This window comes from Ranitomeya variabilis, chromosome 1 (genome assembly GCF_051348905.1).
Source record: "Ranitomeya variabilis isolate aRanVar5 chromosome 1, aRanVar5.hap1, whole genome shotgun sequence".
Classification (NCBI taxonomy): domain Eukaryota; kingdom Metazoa; phylum Chordata; class Amphibia; order Anura; family Dendrobatidae; genus Ranitomeya; species Ranitomeya variabilis.
In genome coordinates this window covers 686,739,282-686,759,035 of record NC_135232.1, presented here as the reverse complement: position 1 = coordinate 686,759,035, position 19,754 = coordinate 686,739,282, and the positions used below count along the sequence as shown (strand labels likewise).

Below are 19,754 nucleotides of genomic sequence, written 5' to 3'. Positions count from 1 at the left end.
GTTCGACTCCGCCCAATGGAGGATGTGAGACACCTCGAGCATGGCCGTTCTGCTGCGAGTTCCGCCCTGACGGTTGATATATGCCACGGCCGTGGCATTGTCGGACTGGATTCTGACTGGATGACCTGCCAGAAGTCGGTGAAACTGGTACAATGCTAGCCTGATAGCTCGAATCTCGAGGATATTGATGGCAAGGCGAGACTCTTGAGCGGACCACCGCCCCTGGGCTGTGTGGTGGTTGAAGACCGCTCCCCAGCCCATGAGACTGGCATCGGTGGTCACCACCAGCCACCGTACTGGGAGAAAGGACCTTCCCTGAGATAGGGAGGACTTCAGCGTCCACCATTTGAGGGTCTTCCTGACCCGAGGGGACAGGATGAATCGGCGGTCGAGGGAGGACGGATTGCCGTCCCAAGCCGACAATAGTGCATGCTGCAGGGGACGGAGGTGAAACTGCGCAAAAGGGACCGCTTCCATGGCCGCTACCATCTGCCCGAGAACTCGCATGCTGGCGCGAATGGAGTGGGATACTGGACGAGAAAGACGCTGGGCTCCCTGCTGCAAGGCCAAAACCTTGTCTTGAGGGAGTATGACCAGACCGCGGGAAGTGTCCAGTATCATCCCCAGGAAGGAAATCTGTTGAGCCGGAATTGGAAAAGATTTTTCGAAGTTTATCTTCCATCCCAGACGAGAAAGAGTATCCACCGTGAGAACGACGGACTCTTCGCAGGCTGGGTAGGAAGGACCCTTTATCAGTAGGTCGTCCAAGTACGGAATTACCACCACTCCCCTGGAATGAAGAATGGCCATGGCAGCCGCCATGACCTTCGTGAAAACTCTGGGAGCGGTGGCGAGACCGAAGGGCAAGGCCACAAATTGGAAGTGTTCCCCGCAAAAGGCGAAGCGAAGGAACTGCTGATGCGGAGGGAAAATCGGTATGTGCAGGTAGGCATCCTTGATGTCTATGGATGCCAGGAATTCTCCCTTTTCCATAGACGCGACCACAGAACGGAGGGATTCCATCCTGAAGTGTCTGATTTTTATGAATCTGTTTAGTAGCTTCAGGTCTAGGATCGGACGAAGAGATCCGTCCTTCTTTGGGACCACGAACAGATTCGAATAGAAACCCTTGAATCTTTGTTCTAGGGGGACCGGAATGATGACTCCGTCCCTTTGTAGTGCCCGTATTGCCTGGAGAAACGCAGTGGCCTTTGACCTTTGAGGGCAAGATTGGAAGAAGCGTGTAGGGGGAAGGGAGGAAAATTCTATTTTGTATCCGGTGGACACCAGTTCTCTGACCCACTCGTCGGAAACGACTGAGAGCCAGGGTTGATGGAACAAGAGTAGACGTCCGCCTACTTTGTCGGAGTCCACTGGATGATGCAAGGAGTCATTGGGCGGAGGATCCCTGGGATGCGGATCCCTTAGATCCGGGAGGTTTAGGCCTGGGTCTCCAGTTACGATTAGGTCTGTAAGAGACCTGGGTGCCTCGGCCACCGCGCGAACCTCGTCCTGATGCGGGGGTAGAAGATGAGGAAGACCAGTTGGTATTGGGCCGAAAAGGCCGAAATGGAGGTTGCTGCTGGTACCGAAAGGGCCGGGTAGGCTTTTGCTGGGGGAGAAATTTACTTTTCCCTCCGGTAGCATCCGAGATCATTTGGTCCAATTTTTCTCCAAATAACCGACCAGCCTGGTAAGGCAGGGCAGTTAGAGAACGTTTAGAAGCCGAATCTGCACGCCAATCCCTGAGCCACAGGGCTCTCCTGATGGAGATTGCATTGGCGGCTTCCTGTGCAGCGCAATTAGCTGCGTCCATAGAGGCGTTGACTATGAAGTCTCCGGCCTGCACTATCTGGTTAACCAGAATGCTGGCTTCTGGAGGTAAATCACTGGCTTGGATATTAGAGGAAAGAGTCTCAGTCCAAGAGACCATAGCCTTAGCCACCCAGGAGGCGGCGAAGGATGGGAAGAGAGACGCTCCTGTGGCCTCGAAGGCGGAACGAGCCAGATAATCAATCTGACGATCGGAGGGATTCTTAACGGAGGAACCGTCCGAAAGAGACAGGATGGTCTTGGACGCGAGGTGTGACACAGCCGGGTCCACCGAGGGAGACTGTAGCCAGTCTTTGACTAATTCCCGAGAAAAGGGGTATTTGGCCTCTATGAATTTTTGTCCTATGAAGCGTTTATCTGGGCGATCCCTATGTTTTTGTACAACCTCCTTGAAGTGGGGGTGAGTGACAAAAACCTTTTTAAACCGTTTAGTTTTTTTGAAAGACACCGCGTGTTCGGGTTCCGATGCGGAGTCCTCAGTCACCTTCAGGGTCTGGTTTACCGCCTCAATGAGAGAGTCTAGAGACTCCTGGGAGGAGGGGGGGTCCTGAACGTAGGAAATGTCGGACTCATATTCAGAGCCATCCGATTTAGGAGAAGGGGACCGGGAAGCAGAGCTTGCGGGTACTGAAGGGTCCGCTAGCTGATGGTCAGGGGATGAAACGTGAACACGTTTTCTAGAGCCCCGGGTGGAAAGTGACCGGGTACGCCCCCTGCTGGTAGACGAATCCATATCGTCATCTGAATCCTCCGTGGTCCGACCTGGAGGGGGGCCCCGGAGGGAGTCAATTGCCCTGGCTAGGGAAGCCACAGATCGTGACAGAGAGGTTGCCCACTGAGGGGGACTAGGCTCTACCGGGTCGACGGCTGCGGCATCGGCGACGGTACCGGCGTCGGCAGGGGGCGGCTGCACAGAGGGCGAAACGCAATCAGCACACAAAGGGCTAGTGTGGGCTCGGGGCAGGGCCGCATTGCAAGTGGCACATACAGTAAAAAATACTGTGTGCTTCTTGTTACCCTTTTTTGTCTCCTTGGATTGAGACATAGTGCCTTAGGGCCAGAGCGGGCAGTATATGCAGAGAAAGGGTTAAGCTTTCTTGAAGCAGCTTACCCACGGTCCTATCTGTGTCCCCAGAGAGATAAGGCGTTCTTTTCTCCTCAGAGCGTCTGTAGACAGCGTGGGCTCCGTGCAGGGAGAGAGGAAATATGGCCCCCGAGATTTGGAGTGCGCCTCTCGTCCCAGACGAGAAGCGCTGATGTAGGGGGCGGAGCTACGGCCAGGGGAGGAGATTCTTCCACTGCGGCCTACTCCGGCTGAAGAAGCCAGGGACTAAATTTCTGGGCCCTGCCGACGATGAGCGGCGGTGGCCGCGACGGAGCGCCGCCGAGCACCACCGACCCCCCGGTCGGCGGTGCCTCTCCCTGGGGACCCGGACCGCATCGCTGCCGCTAAGGGGGAAAAGGGGGGAGTCCCCTGAAAGTACTTACAGCCGCCGGTTCTCACAGGTCTGTTGCTTCTGTGAGGAAGTGAACTCGATCCATGCACCCTGGATGGGGATGGAGAGGCCCCTGAATGTATCACGCTGCTGCAGCAGATGGGGGCTGCGGCACAACATCCCCTCCGGACTGCATTCTTCTCCAGAATTACATTGCTGTAATGCAGGGTCCTGGAGGGGGTTGGGGGAAATCGGAACCGAGAGGAACCGTTGCCCTGGCGCAAACTTTTCGTGCGCCATACGTCGCAGGAGAGGAACGGGGAGGTATACTCGCCGTGCTCGCCTGTTGTTGATTCGGGGGAGAGCGGACCCTATGAAAAAAAGGACCCGTTGCCCCCTTCACTCCGTTAAATAAAAAATTAAAAATTTACATAAAATTAAAATAAAAAATTAAAATAAAATTGGGGTCTGGGAAAAAAGACCCAAGTGCCTCCTCAGACACTAAGCAAGAACTGGTTGAAATTGTATCCAGTGAAGGGGTGTATACTGCAGAGGAGGAGTTAATCTTTCTGTCTACTTAGTGTCCTCCTAGTGGCAGCAAGCATACACCCCATGGTACTGTGTCCCCCAATGAGGCGTAGGAGAAACTATATTATTGCCGCATAGTGAAATATCATCCACATAACATATAAAAACGGTTGGTTTAGGACTTAGAGATGACATTAATGTCAAGTTTACCTTAATTTCCGAATCTTCTCTGGACACTTGTTGTGCTTTTTCATGCTCTTTCTCCAGTTCTGATATTTCACTTATGATAGGCTGCAAAAATGGATAAAAACAAACATTTCCTTGCAATCAGAAAAAATGTAAAACCTGTCCATTTATAATGACCACGGACAAGATAAAGATCCCCAATTCACATCAGGACTACAAGATACCAGGTACTTTCAGCTGCGACACTTCTAATATGGTGTACCTAATTATTTGTACTAAATTTTCAACTGGGGGTCTGTATGTGGGGGCCCAATATTTATGGACATAACTGTTTATCACTCATGGTAATTATGCTTCGTGTCACCTGAGTGATAAACAGTTATGTCCATAAATATTGGGCCAGTTCTTAGATAAGGAATGTTTTATTGTCCTCTGATTGGGGTTGGTTCCGTTGTGATGACCCCACATGGTCTGAGGGGCAAGTTCCTTAGTAAAAAGACATAAATCCATGTGACACATTCATTCCTGCAGCGAGACTGTCAAAGGTCATCATCAGCTTATATTCCCAGACTCTTCTGTCTCTCTTAGATTTGAAGTTACCTTTTAACACAAGTAATTATGGACATGAAATTGAATCATTGGTCACAGTGGTGACCCACCTCATCCAGTGATTGGCAGATATTTCTTGGTTGACAAGGACAATACCAGAAAGCACAATCCAGTTGGGATCAAGTAAGCACCAGATCAGGACTTTAGTAGGATCAGTGGTGGGGACTAACATTTCTTTTATTATTTTTTTGCCATTATCTAACGAAATAGGTGACATTGAGGTGACCCTGATTTGTGGCAAATCAGGTTCACTGTATTCTTTAAAGAAGGAAATGGTAACTACACTTTTTATATTTTTTCATAAATCAACAATGCAAGTGAAAGTATGAAACTTTGCAACATATCTTATTATAGAAAAAAGGAGATTTTTGTGTACTCACCGTAAAATCTCTTTCTCTTAGCCTCTAATTGGGGGACACAGGACCATGGGTGTTATGCTGCTGTCCACTAGGAGGCGACACTATGCATAATCTGAAAAAGATTAACTGTGGCTCCTCCTGTGCAGTATACACCCCTGGACGGCATCAGCCTTCTCCAGTTTTGTGCCAAAGCAGTAGGAGGAACGTAACATGAATAACATAATTATGCCTGTAAGAAGGCAACTATGTACGAGCTCAAGAAACAATATGAGAACTCAACAGTTACAACAGCCCGGAAAGGGCAACAGGGTGGGAGCTGTGTCCCCCAATTAGAGGCTAAGAGAAAGAGATTTTACGGTGAGTACACAAATCTCCTTTACTCTGTCGCCTCATTGGGGGACACAGGACCATGGGACGTCCTAAAGCAGTCCCTGGGTGGGAAGCAATGGACGAATATTGTGCAGACAGGCCCGTACACTTAGGGCACCGCCGCCTGCAGGACACATCTACCCAGGCTCGCTGAGGACTGGGTATGAACCCTGTAGTGTTTAGTAAATGTGTGTAAGCTAGTCCAAGTGGCCGCCTTACACACTTGTTGTGCCGAAGCCTGGTGCCGAATGGCCCAGGAGGCCTCTACCGCCCGTGTAGAGTGTGCCGTAATACCGGCTGGAAGAGGAGGATTCTTAAGGCGGTACGCCTCTTGTATGGTGGATTTGATCCACCTGGCAAGAGTAGCTTTTGGAAGCTGGCCTACCCTTGTGGCCGCCTTCCGGAAGGAGGAAAGGAGAATCAGACCTCCGGAAGGACGCAGTCCTAGACACGTATATACGCAAAGGCCTGACAAGGTCAAGCGTATGCAGAGCCTTCTCCACTCTATGAACCGGAACCGGACAAAGGGATGGTAGTGAAATTTCCTCATGGAGGTGGAAGTCTGACACAACCTTCGGAAGGAAGGATGGGACCGTACGAAGAACTACCTTGGCCTGGTGACAAGCCAGGAAAGGCCGTCTGCATGAGAGTGCTGTCGGTTCAGACACCTTGCGTAGCGAGGTGAGTGCCACCAGGAAAAAAACCACCTTCTGGGAAAGAAGGCGGAGCGGGACCTCCTTAAGGGGTTCGAAGGGTGGTTCCTGCAATGCTGTCAGGACCAGGATGAGGTCCCACGTTTCTAGTGGTCGTCTGTAGGGGGGGAACCAATCGGGGAACCCCCTGAAGGAAAAGGCCTTACTTGCGGCTTGGTAGCAATGCGCTTTTGGAAAAAGCACTGAGAGGGCTGACACCTGGCTTTAGGCGAGCCCAATGACAGACTGGCTTCCAGACCCGCTTGGAGAAAACCAAGAGCTTTGGGTAGGGAATAAGGGAGTGGAACCTAGCCACGAGATTCGCACCAGGTAAAGAAAACTTTCCAGATACGGTAATACATCTTGGCAGAGGCTGATTTCCGTGCTCTGATCATGGTTGCAACGACCTCTGTCGAGAATCCTGCCTGGGTTAGAACCCAGGTCTCAAGGGCCACGCCATCAAGTTGAGAGCCCTTGAGTTCTGGTGGTAGAACGGCTCTTGTGATAGAAGATCGTGGCGGTCGGGGAGACGCCAGGGGGCGTCTGCTGTGAGTTGTACGATGTCGGCGTACCATGTGCGTCTGGGCCAGTCCGGTGCAATGAGGATAGTTGAAACTCCCTCTTGTTTGATCTTCCTCACCCTCTGGATATCAGGGGGAGAGGTGGAAAAAATATACAGAAGCTGGAACTGAGTCCAGTCCTGAACCAGAGCGACTGCTCCGAGCGACCGCGGATCGTGAGTTCAGGCAATGAAGTTGGAGACCTTGGCATTGAAATGGGATGCCATTAGGTCCACATCCGGGGTCCCCCAGCGGAGACAGATCTGATGAAAAATTTCGGGATGGAGAGACCACTCTCCCGAGTCTATTCCTTGTCGGCTGAGGAAGTCTGCTTCCCAGTTGTCCACACCCGAACGTGGACCGCCGAAGGACCGACCCCGTGTCCTCCGCCCAGCGGAGGACATATGACACTTCCCGCGTCGCTTGGGTACTGCGGGTCCCCCCTTGATGAGTCACATATGCCACAGTCGTGGTATTGTCCGACTGTATCCTGATGTAAGAGGCTGCCAGTAAGTGATGGAAAGCCCTCAATGCCAGAAGGATGGCACGAATTTTCAGGATGTTGATGGGCATGGACGCTTCCGCTGAGGACCACTTGCCCAACAGGAGCCCACAGCTGAGCCGGGGTCCCTGGATGCAGGCGCAGTGTGCTGGCCTATTGCTTGGAGGTGTAGGATGCTGCCTGTACAGGCCCTACCTGAGGTGTCTCAACCTATACCCCCAGAGAGGGAAAGGGAAGGTGCTATTGTCACCTTCAGGGGCCTTTATCCTCGCCTCGACCTCAACCCAGAAACCAAAAGGAATTGGGGAAGGGAGTCTCGACTTCGAACCAGCACCCGAGGGACTGGGGAAGGAGCAGCATGGGGAATAGCCATCTCAACTTCAACTGGGCACCCCATAATAGGGGGCCGAGGAAGGAGCCATGCCGGGAGTCTCACAAGAGACCCTCTTTTCTTCATCTGCTAGTCGGAGGGCCAGTGCCTTGTCCTTGGGAAGGAGCACTAGACCCCTGGAAGTGTTGAATAACATTCCCAGGAAGGTCAGGGACTGACTCGGAGTTGGTAATGACTTTGTAGGTTGATTAACCAGCCCATACGACTGAGAGTATCGGTTGTGATTGAGACGCTGAGCTCGCAAACCTTGAAGGTGGGAGCCTTGATGAGTAGATCGTCCAGGTATGGAACGACTACTATGCCTCTGGAATGCAGGACGTCCATGGTTGCTGCCATGACCTTGGTGACACTCTGGGAGCCGTGGCGAGTCCAAAGGGGAGAGCCACGAATTGGTAGTGGTCCTGGCCTATTGCGAACCTGAGAAACCTCTGATGGGCAGGTGCAATGGGTATATGCAGGTATGCGTCTTGTATGTCTATGGAGGCGAGATATTCTCCCTTCTCCATGGACGCAGTGATGGACCGAAGGGACTCCATGCGGAAGTGACGGACCCGTACATATTTGTTGAGCTGTTTTAGGTCTAGTATGGGCCGTACGCTGCCTTCCTTTCTTGGGAACTACGAACAGATTGGAGTAGAACCCTCGGAAGCGGTCGGTCGTGGGTACCGGTACTATGACTCCTGATTAATAAAGCGAGGAGACCGCTTGGTGGTAGGCTCGAGCCTTGGCTGGCGGTTTTGGGGGGACAGAGAGGAAGAACCTGTCCGGTGGGTTGGAGGTGAAGTCTATTTTGTATCCGGAAGACACTAGTTCCATGACCCACCTGTCTTCTGTAATAGGCAGCCATACTTGATGAAAGAGCAAAAGTCGGCCGCCTACCGGTGTGGTGTCTTCCGGAGTCCGTGAGTCATGAGGAAGAGAAAGTCTGAGATTTTCCTCCTCTGAGCTTAGACTGGCCTGCTTTTGACTGCCAGGTCTTGTCCGACCTTTGCGTCGATCGTGAGTTGTCCCTGCGTGGGGAACGGTTACGATTTTGTACTGGACGTGAGACGGACCAGCCGGAGGAATTCCGAAAGGATCGGAATCGAGTTTGGTTACGCTTCTGGTAAGTGCGTTTAGGTTTCAGTTGGGGAAGAGAAGTACTCTTACCCCCTGTGGCGTTGGATATCATAGTATCCAACTGTTCACCGAAAAGTCTCCCACTGAGGTAGGGGAGGTGCGTGAGGGACTTCTTTGAGGCTGCGTCCGCTTTCCATTCCCGCAGCCAGAGGATACGCCTGATGGGGTTTGATGCTATCCCCGCGACTCCCCTTGCTGAAACCAGAGCTGCATGGAGCATGTAATCTGCTACAACTGCAATTGAACCGCTTGGTCCGACAGTTGAGGAGCGGATGCTTGGAAGGCTTGTAGATTCTTTGCCCAGGCCAGAATGGCCTTGGCAGCCCAAGCTGAAGCGAACGCAGGAGCCATGGATGCCCTTGCTGCCTTGAAAATTGAACGAGCCATGCGTTCTACCTGCCAGTCTGCTGCGTCCCTGAGGGTTGAGCTATCTGGCGGTGTAAGGAGGGTCTGTGCTGCCAGCCTAGAGACTGGGGGATCCACTTCAGGTGGATCTGTCCATTCCTTGGTGTCCTTCTGTGGGAAGGGGCACCTCGCCTCCAGATATTTGCGATTAGCGAATTTTTTCTCAGGCTGTGTTTTAAGGATCGCCTTAAACTCTGGTGGTTAGAGAAAACCTTAGGCGGCTTCAGAGGTCCTTCAAAGGAAGTCTGATGTTCCGGGGCCTCTGATGGCGGATCAGAAATGTCCAGCACCCGATGGATGGACGATATTATGTCCTCAACTAGCGCTGTATTGCTAGGAGGGATTGGGATCAGGGACCCCTCCGTTTCTCTGTCTGAGTCAGAGACGCAGATGCCTTCCGAATCCTGTGTATCACTGAGGCGTCCCCTGCTAGGTGAGCTGGGGAGGAGACCTTCTCTGGTTGGGGATTGCGGAGATCTGCATTGTCTGTCCCTGGAATGGGACGGTCTAGATGACCTGGAGCAACGGTGTCTCTCCCTAGAGGGGGATGACCGTGTGCTATGGGATGACGCAGATGGACTTGATGTATGGATCCGCTTGCGTCGTGACCTAGACGTGGATGTGCCATGGGGCATCTTGTTCCTGAGTCAAGCTCTCCCTTTGCTGGGTAACGTTCATAGCCGGGGCATGACCCTGCAGAGCCTGAAGCAATGTGGAAGTTAGGTTATCTATAGACTGCGTCATAGATTGCGATATCTGAGTAGCCCATTCCGGTGTGGCATTAGACACCGAGGCATTGGCAGGGGCTTCTTGTGTAACACAGTAGTTTGTATACAGTTCTGACAATGCGGGTACGTGCTGCTACTGGGGAGAGCGGTCCCGCAGGCTGTGCAGAATGCATAATAGCAGTTCTGCCTGGTTCTCTTAGACCTTGAGCCCGGCATAGTGCACAGAGTGCAGAAGTGCTGCCAGCAGATGGACCTTACAGGGGTAGAGAACCTACAGGGGAGCCTTATAGGTAATATGGATTCACAGCTGAGTAAAGATAACCCAGCTGTGATCTTACCCCACCAGTGTACCCCTAGGTCCAGCGCCGAAAATCCACAGTCCTGTGCCCCCCGGAGACTGGCTGCCTGGTCCTGGTCCTGCAGACCGGGAGATGCAGGGTTAATCTGCAGCCGAAAATGGCTGCAGAGACAGAGGAGAGAGGAGGAGAAGGGGGCGGAGAGCTGGAAAAAGGCAGCAAGGCTATAAAAAACCCGCCCTTTCTGTCTCGATCCGCCCCTTGTATGACACTGTAGAGTGTCATATTTGTCATCCGGGGGGCGGAGAGGAGGCTGCTGCTTCAGCTAGGCCGAAGCCGGGGCCTAAATTAGATGCCTGAGGCCCAGAAGGGCTCCAGGCCGGCGCGAAAGTCCGGGAGGGGGTCGGATCTGAACCGGACCCCTCCGGATTTGAAGGCAGGATGGCGGTGGGGCTATAAGCGGAAGGGGGAGCCCGGCTGGGGTCCCCCTGAGGCTGTATAGAGCTGGAGCTGCCGCAGAGACAGGGACGCAGGGAGCCCTGTGTCTGTATGTGCCATGCCTGCCTGCACTCCCCCCGGCCCCAACAGGAGCCCGCAGCTGGGCTGGGGTCCCTGGATGCAGGCGCAGTATGCTGGCCCATTGCTGGGAGCTGTAGGATGCTGCCTGTACAGGCCCTACCTGAGGTGTCTCAACCTAATACCCCCAGAGGGGGATAGGGAGGGTGCTTTTGTCACACCTTCAGGGGCCTTTATCCTCGCCTCGACCTCAACCCAGAAACCAAAAGGAATTGGGGAAGGAGGGGGGTCTCGACTTCGAACCAACACCCGAGAGGTTGGGGAAGGAGCAGCATGGGGAATAGCCATCTCAACTTCAACTGGGCACCCCATAATAGGGGGCCGAGGAAGGAGCCATGCCGGGGGTCTCACAGGAGACCCTCTTTTCTTCATCTGTAATCCCATCGGAAAACGGGAAACGGAGTAAAAACGGAGTAAAAATCTTTAGGTGTGCCTCCTTTGCGACACTAAGCAAAAACTGGAGAAGGCTGATGCCGTCCAGGGGTGTATACTGCACAGGAGGAGCCACAGTTAATCTTTTTCAGATTATGCATAGTGTCGCCTCCTAGTGGACAGCAGCATAACACCCATGGTCCTGTGTCCCCCAATGAGGCGACAGAGTAATGCCTCTTTCCCCAATTCATAGTCAATAGTTGTCTACTGTACGAATCATCCACTCAAAAACTGCTCAAATCTGCCTACAACTCTGTCTGCAGAGAGGGATCAATTACATCTTGGAGCATTTGAGTATTTGAAACATATATAAAGCATCTTGCGTTACCTCCAAGAGTTGGTTCTGCTCCATGATAACGTTTTGCAGCATTTCCGCCTCTCTAAGCACGACTACCATTCTTCTGAAGACATACAGAGACTGCACCCCAGACTCTGACAGCGGAAGTGATGGCCTATACGCTTCTATCTCACCAATTGTCTTTCTGATGTGATTTATGTTATCCAACATGACCTGAAAAGCAAGAAAGACAATGACAAGGCATGAATGATCATGTTTTGATAATAAAGACAAGCTGACTTCTGAAGCCAGATTTTTTCAGACTTAAAGGGAATGTCAGCACAAAATGATGGTTCAAACCAAGCACATGCACTCAGTGCACCTTTGGTGTGGCCAAACAGTTCAGTGCACCTTCCCACCTATGTATTCTCCATTATAGCCTCCCTCTTCTGGCTACTGTAAAGTCCGAGCTGTCAATCAAGGAAGAGAGGGCAGAGATAGATGGAAAACAAGTGGGTGGGATGGAGCACTGCAGTGTTTGACCACACCTAGGGTGCACTGAGAATTTGTGCCTGGCTTGAACAGTCATTTAGTGCAGACAGACTCCCTTTAATTGTCTGGGAAGAGATGTAGCTGACTGATGGCCAACAGTGTCAGCCCCACTAGCTGTCAGGAGGCTTATCTGACTATTTCTGTCACTGACGCACAGTGAGTGGATCAGCATGGTGCATTCTTTACCGCCACTTCATTCATGTAAGGGGACAGACATGTTCATAGCAGAAACATAGCGAAGTTTAGGGGTTCATCCACTTATGGGTAGTAAAAACATTTATCTATTACAAACATCTCACCTGTCCATTCATGTAGTGATCGTTGGGTGTCATATCATCAATGTCATTAGATGTCAAAATCTCTTTGATTTTATCAACAGTTCTTTCCATCTTTTTTATTTCATCCTCTATAGCCAGCACCTCCTGAAAATGGAGACACAAATTTAATGTTTACAAAAAATGATAATAAAACAAATTTTGGAAAATCATTATGAGATTTCCTACACAAAGGACTGTAATCTGCTGATTACTGGCTGTATATTTTCCCTGCAGCAGCCACTGCTGGGGAAATGTGGTATTACATGATCACCCAAGTATATCGGAAAAGGCAACTTTTAATAAATCGCAGAATGGGAGACGTTCTTTTGCAGCTGCTCTCTTAGCTACGATTGACAAAGTTGGGAGACCATTATCTTTGGCAGTGTTCCCTAACTCTAGTTCTCAAGATGTGATTTTTTCCAGGATTTTCTTAGTATTGCTCAGGTGATTGAATTCTGTCCTGTCCTTGTAACACAATTATCACTTGGATAATGCTAAGGAAATCCTGAAATCACGACCTGTTGGTGGCCGTTTAGGACGAGAGTTTGGGAACACTGCTCTATGGCATCCATCTACCCAAATGGTGCAGGCTGATATTCCAACCAGCAAAAGAAAAGATGAGGGTCTTACATGGGTTATGTGTTGGATTGTTGGAAGAACTTTTAGGATTCTTTGCTTCAGATCTAGCAATTTCCTTCTTACATCGGTGGATCGCTCCACAATGCTCTCGGTTTCAAAGATCAAAGCCAGCTCGCCCAGCTCGGAATGAATGGAGTCAATGAGACGTTTTTTCTGTTCACAGTCGTCAAGGGCAATCTGTCCAGAGAAAAGAAAAAAAAGGTATTTAGCATCTTTATCTTTACAAATTCTACTGGGGACTGATCAGAATGGTGGTTACCTCTGCAAAGTGCTGCAGAACATATTGGTTCTATCGGAAAAAAAATACCAATGTGGAGTCCTCCAAAATACCAGACACTTATAGTAAATTATTTCCTTTAATTGATCTATAACTAATGTATAGTATGTCTATCTTGTTGGTTTTGTAGGGACAAAATACACCCCTTTTAAGGGCCACATCAAAAAGTAAACATCTTCTATCTTCAAGAGCGCACTGCTCCTCTGCACTTCCTTGTTGTGCCGGGGGGCTGCCTGCTCCTGATGATTAACATTTCGGACCAGAGTCTTGCTTGAGCACCTGATCTGAACAGTGAGCTCTCCAATGTTGCATACAGAAGCAACTTTGACTCTGCGTTATCGAAGCACAAGGGCAAGGAAGTTGGCCTGATCTAGTGATCCGTCCAGGTTCAGAGCAGCGCTTGCACGCGCTAAACAAAAGAGCTTGGCAGTGCTGCTTTCCTCGCCCAGGCATTGATCAGTAAACTATAGAATTAAAAAGAGTATTTTTTAGGAAGAAATAATTGTTTTTACAAGCACTTTGCCATTTACAAAGATGAGAATAACCCCTTTAAAAAGGTATTCCTATGTGATACACTTATGGCCTATAATACGGTCCGATTGGGGTGGGGCACCCACCTATGGAGAGAATTCCTTTGTTAAGAACACCAAAAAAAATGAGACCTTGCATCATTCGTCATTGTTGCTAATGGGAGTTGTGGAAACAGCCAAACGTTTCACAACTCTCCTAAGCTACAGAAAAATCTGTGCACCGACACCGTATCGTCTCCTTCCTGGAATACTAACCAGATAAGGAAACCCCCATTTTCCTAACATATAGGGATCTCAGATAATGGGACCCCAAGTGATGGTAAAAAACTGTGAAAGTATTTGCAGCCATTTCTTCTAGTGTAAAGTCTGTGCTTTGCAATGTTCAATGGACATACAGCCCAGCAGGACATATGGACTATTGGATTTGGTGCAACTAAATTTTACAATTTTATCATTTTTTTCCAGAAAAATAAAATAAATGTGTTGCAGTTTTAGATTATCACAATATATGTGCCTTATTCCTGACCTCTAGTGCAATGACGTGCTTGTTCAGGACTTTAGCAGAGCAGTCCTTCATCTCTTCATTCAGCAGGGTATCCGTGCTTTGTATCCAGGCCTGAGTGATCTTCAGGGTGTCCTCATATTCCTCCAGTTTACTAGCCGCCTATCAATACAGACATTGCCCCTCAGGTAATCAGGTTTACACCCAGTCATCTATCCTAATTTACAAGCTACTAGATTTGGCAGAAGATTAAACATTTTACACAAAATACGCAATTTTAGAGGAAGAAAAGGAAGAAAAAGAAAAAAGGAAGCTGGAGGAGATAGAATAAGAGGTAGCAGGAGGAAGAAGTAGATGAAAGAAGGAAGAACAAAGAAGGAAGAGGAAGATGAAGGGAGGAAGAGGTGGAGAAGAAGGAAAAGAAGAATGCTACTACTATCAAATGGGAAAAAAAATCTATGCAAGAGAAAAGTGGAGCGAGAGGGTGAAAAAGGGAGAGGGCAAGATGGAGAGAGAATGAGAGGGAAGGAAGGAGGGATAGATGGGGTAATGGAAGAGAGGGTGGGAAAGAGAGTGAAAGGAAAGGATGAGAAAAAAAAGGAAGTAAAAAAAGGAGAAAAAAGAAAGGAAAGGAAGAGAAAAATGGAAAGGAAGAAAGGAAAGAAAGAGAAAAAAAGGAAAGGATGATAAAAAACAAAGGTAATAAAGGAAAGAAAGATAGAGAAAAAAGGATGAAAGAAAGAAGAGGAGGGAAAGGGAACGGAGAAAGAAGGGGAAGGGATAGGAAAGGAAAAAGTAACATAAAGGAAAGGTAAGGAAAAGGGAAACAAGTAAGGGAGAGGTAGAGGAAAGATCATACTTGCTAACCCTCCTGAAATGTCTAGGAGGAACTTAGGGGAAAAAAAAAGAGCTACCTCCCGGATTCACAGAAGATTTGTTAAATCCACTGCTGAGACATGTCAAAGCCTCATGAAACTTGGAAGGTTTCTTGAACATAATACTGGGGTGCCCTGTCTTTACATTTACACTCATTTTTTTCTAAAATGCACATTCTAGGGGCAGGAAACAGAGTGTTAAAGGAGTTGTGGCCAAAAAACCTGAGAAATATTTGGCAGCACTTTTTGTGAGCAACAAAACCTCCCAGACAAGTGTCAGCAAAAGTTAGTACATATGATATAAATATATAGATAGATCTAAGTGCATTACAGGAATTTTTGGGCCTCCCACAGCGGGCAGACATTTATAGGTCTTGCTCACGCTTACCATGCAGCAGTACAAACACAAGAAGCAGACATGAATTGCGCATTGCGAGTTGTTTTTGCGTAAAGCTAGCCGAACCGGACGGTTGTAAGACTACTACAAATAGTGGCCCCTCCACACCCGGCACTCACCTTCTTCAGATTTGTAGTCCTGCGTTCCACAAGGTGTGTGATGTGCTGGTAATAGCTGAACGGCTCGGTTAATTTATCCATCCACTCCTGGGCCTGACTGGGGTCCTCCTCGCCCATCTCATGAACCTTCTCCTCCAACGCATGCAGTTTAGAGAGCAATGTATCCACGTCATCCCACAGTTTCTAGAAAATAAAGAGGTCACAATGGTAAAATGGTTCATTTTGTCCCTTCTGTGCCCTGGAGAAGATTTGCGGCCTCACATTCTGGAGTTCTTTGGCTTGGAGGATATTTTGGCTCTTTTCTGTTAAGTGAGCTTCGATACTTTGCAGCCCGGATTTTATCTCATTCAGCTTTCTGTTCAGTATGTTCTCTGGGGAGCTTTGCGAGAATTCATTCATCACCTGGAAATGGACCATGGATGGATGATTAATGCTTGATAAAGTTATTAATGTGACATATTCCCTAGGTGAGCAGCATATATATTCAATCACATTGTTTTAGTATTCCTTAGATGCTTTTATTTGCCTTTCGCTCTTATTTTCAGCCACTGATCCCGAAGTCTTTTATTGTTTGCAGGGACAATATCAAGTCTACAGCGCTGCAGTCAATCAGTTAAGTCAGTTAGTGCAGTCAATTCAGGCTGAGCCACTGACTAGTTGCAGTGCTGTCAATGTAGAGTTAGCGCTGCAGACAAAGTCAGACCCCAAGAACAGAGCCAGAGACTCAGAGCTGGAAAGGGGAGGGGAAGTAAAGCACAGTTTGCTATTTTTAAAACAAACTGTAGACAGAGGACAGGAGTTGTCCAAAAATGGAAAACTCCTTAACAAACAGGCGGATATAAGTTATTATACTTTTTATAGCTTTTATACTCAATAGAGAGGTCTCTTAAGTCCCGTTCAATATCTATAGTTCAGACTGAAGAGCAGCTGCTGCCCTGGTGGATTTGGTCTGGCCAAGTATTTTCTGGCTGTCTGGCTGCACACAAATAATACTGGCTGATGGCAGTGAGTATATGGTATTCCCATTTCATATATTTATGGCATATCCACTTGATATGCCATAAACGTGTGATAGATATGGGCCCCAATAATGGGATCTGCATGCATCTGGAGTTCAGGGCTCCATCGAGTGCTGCAGACGGTTCAGAAGTGCTCAGAATTCTCATACAATATATTTAAAATTCCGACCACCTCTGCGCTGACAGCTGCGGGCGACGGAGCTGGTTCCAATGGCGGTACCCTCATTTACTATACATTTATAGCCTATCCTGTATATAAAGTTATAACACCCCATTATTTGCTCGTTTTTTAAGCAAGAGCAACACTAAATTTGAGAGTTTGTAGCTTCTTCTAATAGAAGAACTATGGAACTCTATGGACATCCTACTTGGAATATGGACATCCTACTTGGAAGTTGTACAGGATTTTAAAAACTGATTTTTTTCCTCACAAATATTGCCACCCTTGTGCATGGGTTGTGTCTGGTATCTCAGTTGTGGGTTGGGTTGTCTCAGTTTTATTTCCAGTGAATAGGACTGAGCTTATAAAACCCATGTAATAAACAGCTTTGTGTCTATGAACGATTTAATTTGCGACTGTTCACCGAGTCCTTTTGTGAAAACAGTTGCCACTACACACACGCACATGTCTAAGAAAACTTACCTTTTCCTCCACCTCTTGCAAATACTCCTGACATTCCTCTGCCCGTGAGAGAACTTCAGCCGGGACGTGTTCTGCATATCGGGCGCTGACTTTTTCCATTGTAAGTTTAACAGTTTCCTTCTGTGATTCGATCAAGTCCTGAACCTCCTGTATTAAGGAAACGGCGAGCTGCATTAAGTAAACAGTGAGCCATTCCTACAAATATACCGGGCGGAATATGGAAACTTCCCCCACCCAGCTGAGCAAGTGAGTCTAAGACTAAGGTTTTGCTTTCACCTTAGGTGATGCTTTGTTGGAAAGGTAAAAAAAAACAAAAAAAAAAACACTTAAAAGAATAAGTACAATAGGGGTCCGATAGGCGGGCAGCCTGGCGACAGCCGTGTCATCTTTCCTATAATTATACAGATCGCTAGAGCTGAGTGCTATTAGGAGACAGAGAAGAATGGATGTCTTCTTCTCCTGAAAGCCAAGACGGGCAAGATGCAAACACAAGCTGATGACTGTGCCCTTGTTGCAGGTCTCAATCCCCGGGGTACGATGCTCAGATGTAAACAAATATTCCTGTTTCTCGTACGCAGCTCTCAGAGTCATTGGACTATTAAGATTTGCTCTCTGCTGCTGAACCGGTCTGGACCTAGGCCAACCGTCTGGTAGGAATGTAGTTCAGTCTACTAAGCCTTTGTGAATTGCTACCGATCTACTGTAATACTCATTCTAGAAAGATGACAGATTTTATGTGTCCCACCATGAAGCATTCACCTGGCAGGGTCTTGAAAACCTTTAAAATACTCCGTAAAGGTATTTCTGAGTTAATAAAAGGGTCTGGGTGGGTTCTCGGGGACCCAGTTTATTCCTACATTACACAATGTGTAATGCTTAATTTATCCTGCGGGGGCGCAGCAGAGAAAATGAGCAGTTGCAACTAGGTTTCTTTCATAGATTTCATAATCGTTGGAGATCTCAACACTTATAGAAGAAAATTATAAATGGAGATATTAACTAGGAGCCCACAGAGCATTTCAACAAAGAGCCACAACTAATAGTCCCTGAGCCAAAGAGCCCCCCTTGGTCAGCTATTAGCCTAAACAATTAAATCAAAGAGCACCTAAAAAATAAATTGCAAGGGCATATGACCTTTAATGCCTGCTGGCCCAGATCGTTCTCAGACTGTCCCTGTACATAACCTATTTAAAGTGGTTAAACAGCCACTGAAAACGCTCATAATGGTGAAAAAATAAATTTAACCAGGAGTCTAATCATGTCTACATGATATAATGGCTATAATGAATTGTATGGGCTCATGACCCTTACTGCCTGTCGACCCAGATCGTTCTCAGACTACCAATATACACAAACTATCTAAAGGGGGTGTCAGCTTCTTAGACTCGTAAAGACCGTCTGAGAATGGTGCACAACTCCTAAGGGTCCGTCTGGATAGACATGTGACCGCTGCAGCTGGTGATTGGCTGTTTGACCAGGCAGAGCAGGAAGTACACAGACTAGTGCGGAGTCCAGGAAGCCTTAGAACTACAGCAAAGGGGATTGGTAAGGTGAATACTTTGTTTGCTTACTTGCTTTTTTTTTTACGCCACTCTGAGTGTTTTTTTTAAATGTAATGTAGACAGACAACCCCTTTAATTATCCTAATAAGACACATACAATTAAAAAAAATGAAGAAAAAAAAATTGGTATATAACTTGTTTTGTTTTCCAAAGTAAGGATTTTTCAGCAATTTCTGCAATAAAAAAAAAAAAATCACAACCCACAGAAGTTCTCACCTGCAATGATGCCCTGGTGGCTTCCGGGTCTCCCGACTCCAGGTTCTCCAGTGTAGAAGCTGCTTGCTGAACGGATTGTTTCACAGCTGAGAAATCACACTTTAAAGCTTCTCGGTCCTCAAGTTCTTTATGAATTTCCTGCTTATTTCTTTGAGATTTTTGCAGAAGTCTAGATTATAAAAATATTACTGGATTTTAACTATGGTTTACCCAACAATGGTTTTAGCAAATGCATGTTGTATCGGGCCAGTGATCTCCACTGCATGACCTATGCTTATGTTGGGATATACTGGGAGTTGTAGTTTCATCTCAGTTGGCGAGCCACAGATCGGAGACCACTTACAATATACTATATGTACAAAACTATTGGTCCTAATGTCTTAATCATTGAATTAAGGATTTCCATTCAGTCTCAGTGTATAAAATCTGGCCAAACGCTCCTTGATGTATAAAATCCGACCCCATTGCCTCCTCCCGAAAACCATATGGTGTATAACATCTGGCCCCATTGCCCCACCACCAACCTTATGGTGTATAACATCCGGCCAAACGCTCCCCAGTGCATAACATCCAGCTCCATTACCCCTTCCCATTGTTTAACATCCAGCCCCATTACCCCTCCCCGATGCATAACATCTGGCCAAACGCTCCCCAGTGTTTAACATCCAGACCCTTAGCCCCGGTGTACAGTAAAACATCTTGCTCCTGACCTAGAACATCCAGTCTCTTGCCCCCCAGTGTATAATATCTGGCCCCACGATGTATAACATCCAGCCCCACTGCCCCGTGTATAACATATGGCTCCTCA

General features: G+C 48.1%; 1 protein-coding gene across 2 annotated transcripts in view; it reads right to left on the bottom strand.

The window, feature by feature from the left end:
• SYNE2 (spectrin repeat containing nuclear envelope protein 2) overlaps positions 1-19,754 on the bottom strand; it is a 424,330-nt gene that overhangs the window by 160,944 nt on the left and 243,632 nt on the right. For both annotated transcript variants that reach the window (XM_077265969.1, XM_077265976.1), the window contains exons 54-62: positions 18,947-19,115; positions 17,169-17,315; positions 15,768-15,908; positions 15,507-15,689; positions 14,140-14,277; positions 12,798-12,983; positions 12,150-12,272; positions 11,350-11,532; positions 4,008-4,088 (exon numbers count right to left, since the gene is read on the bottom strand). In XM_077265969.1, coding sequence (XP_077122084.1) covers positions 4,008-4,088; positions 11,350-11,532; positions 12,150-12,272; positions 12,798-12,983; positions 14,140-14,277; positions 15,507-15,689; positions 15,768-15,908; positions 17,169-17,315; positions 18,947-19,115 — 1,351 coding nt within the window. The remainder of the gene's footprint in view (positions 1-4,007; positions 4,089-11,349; positions 11,533-12,149; positions 12,273-12,797; positions 12,984-14,139; positions 14,278-15,506; positions 15,690-15,767; positions 15,909-17,168; positions 17,316-18,946; positions 19,116-19,754) is intronic.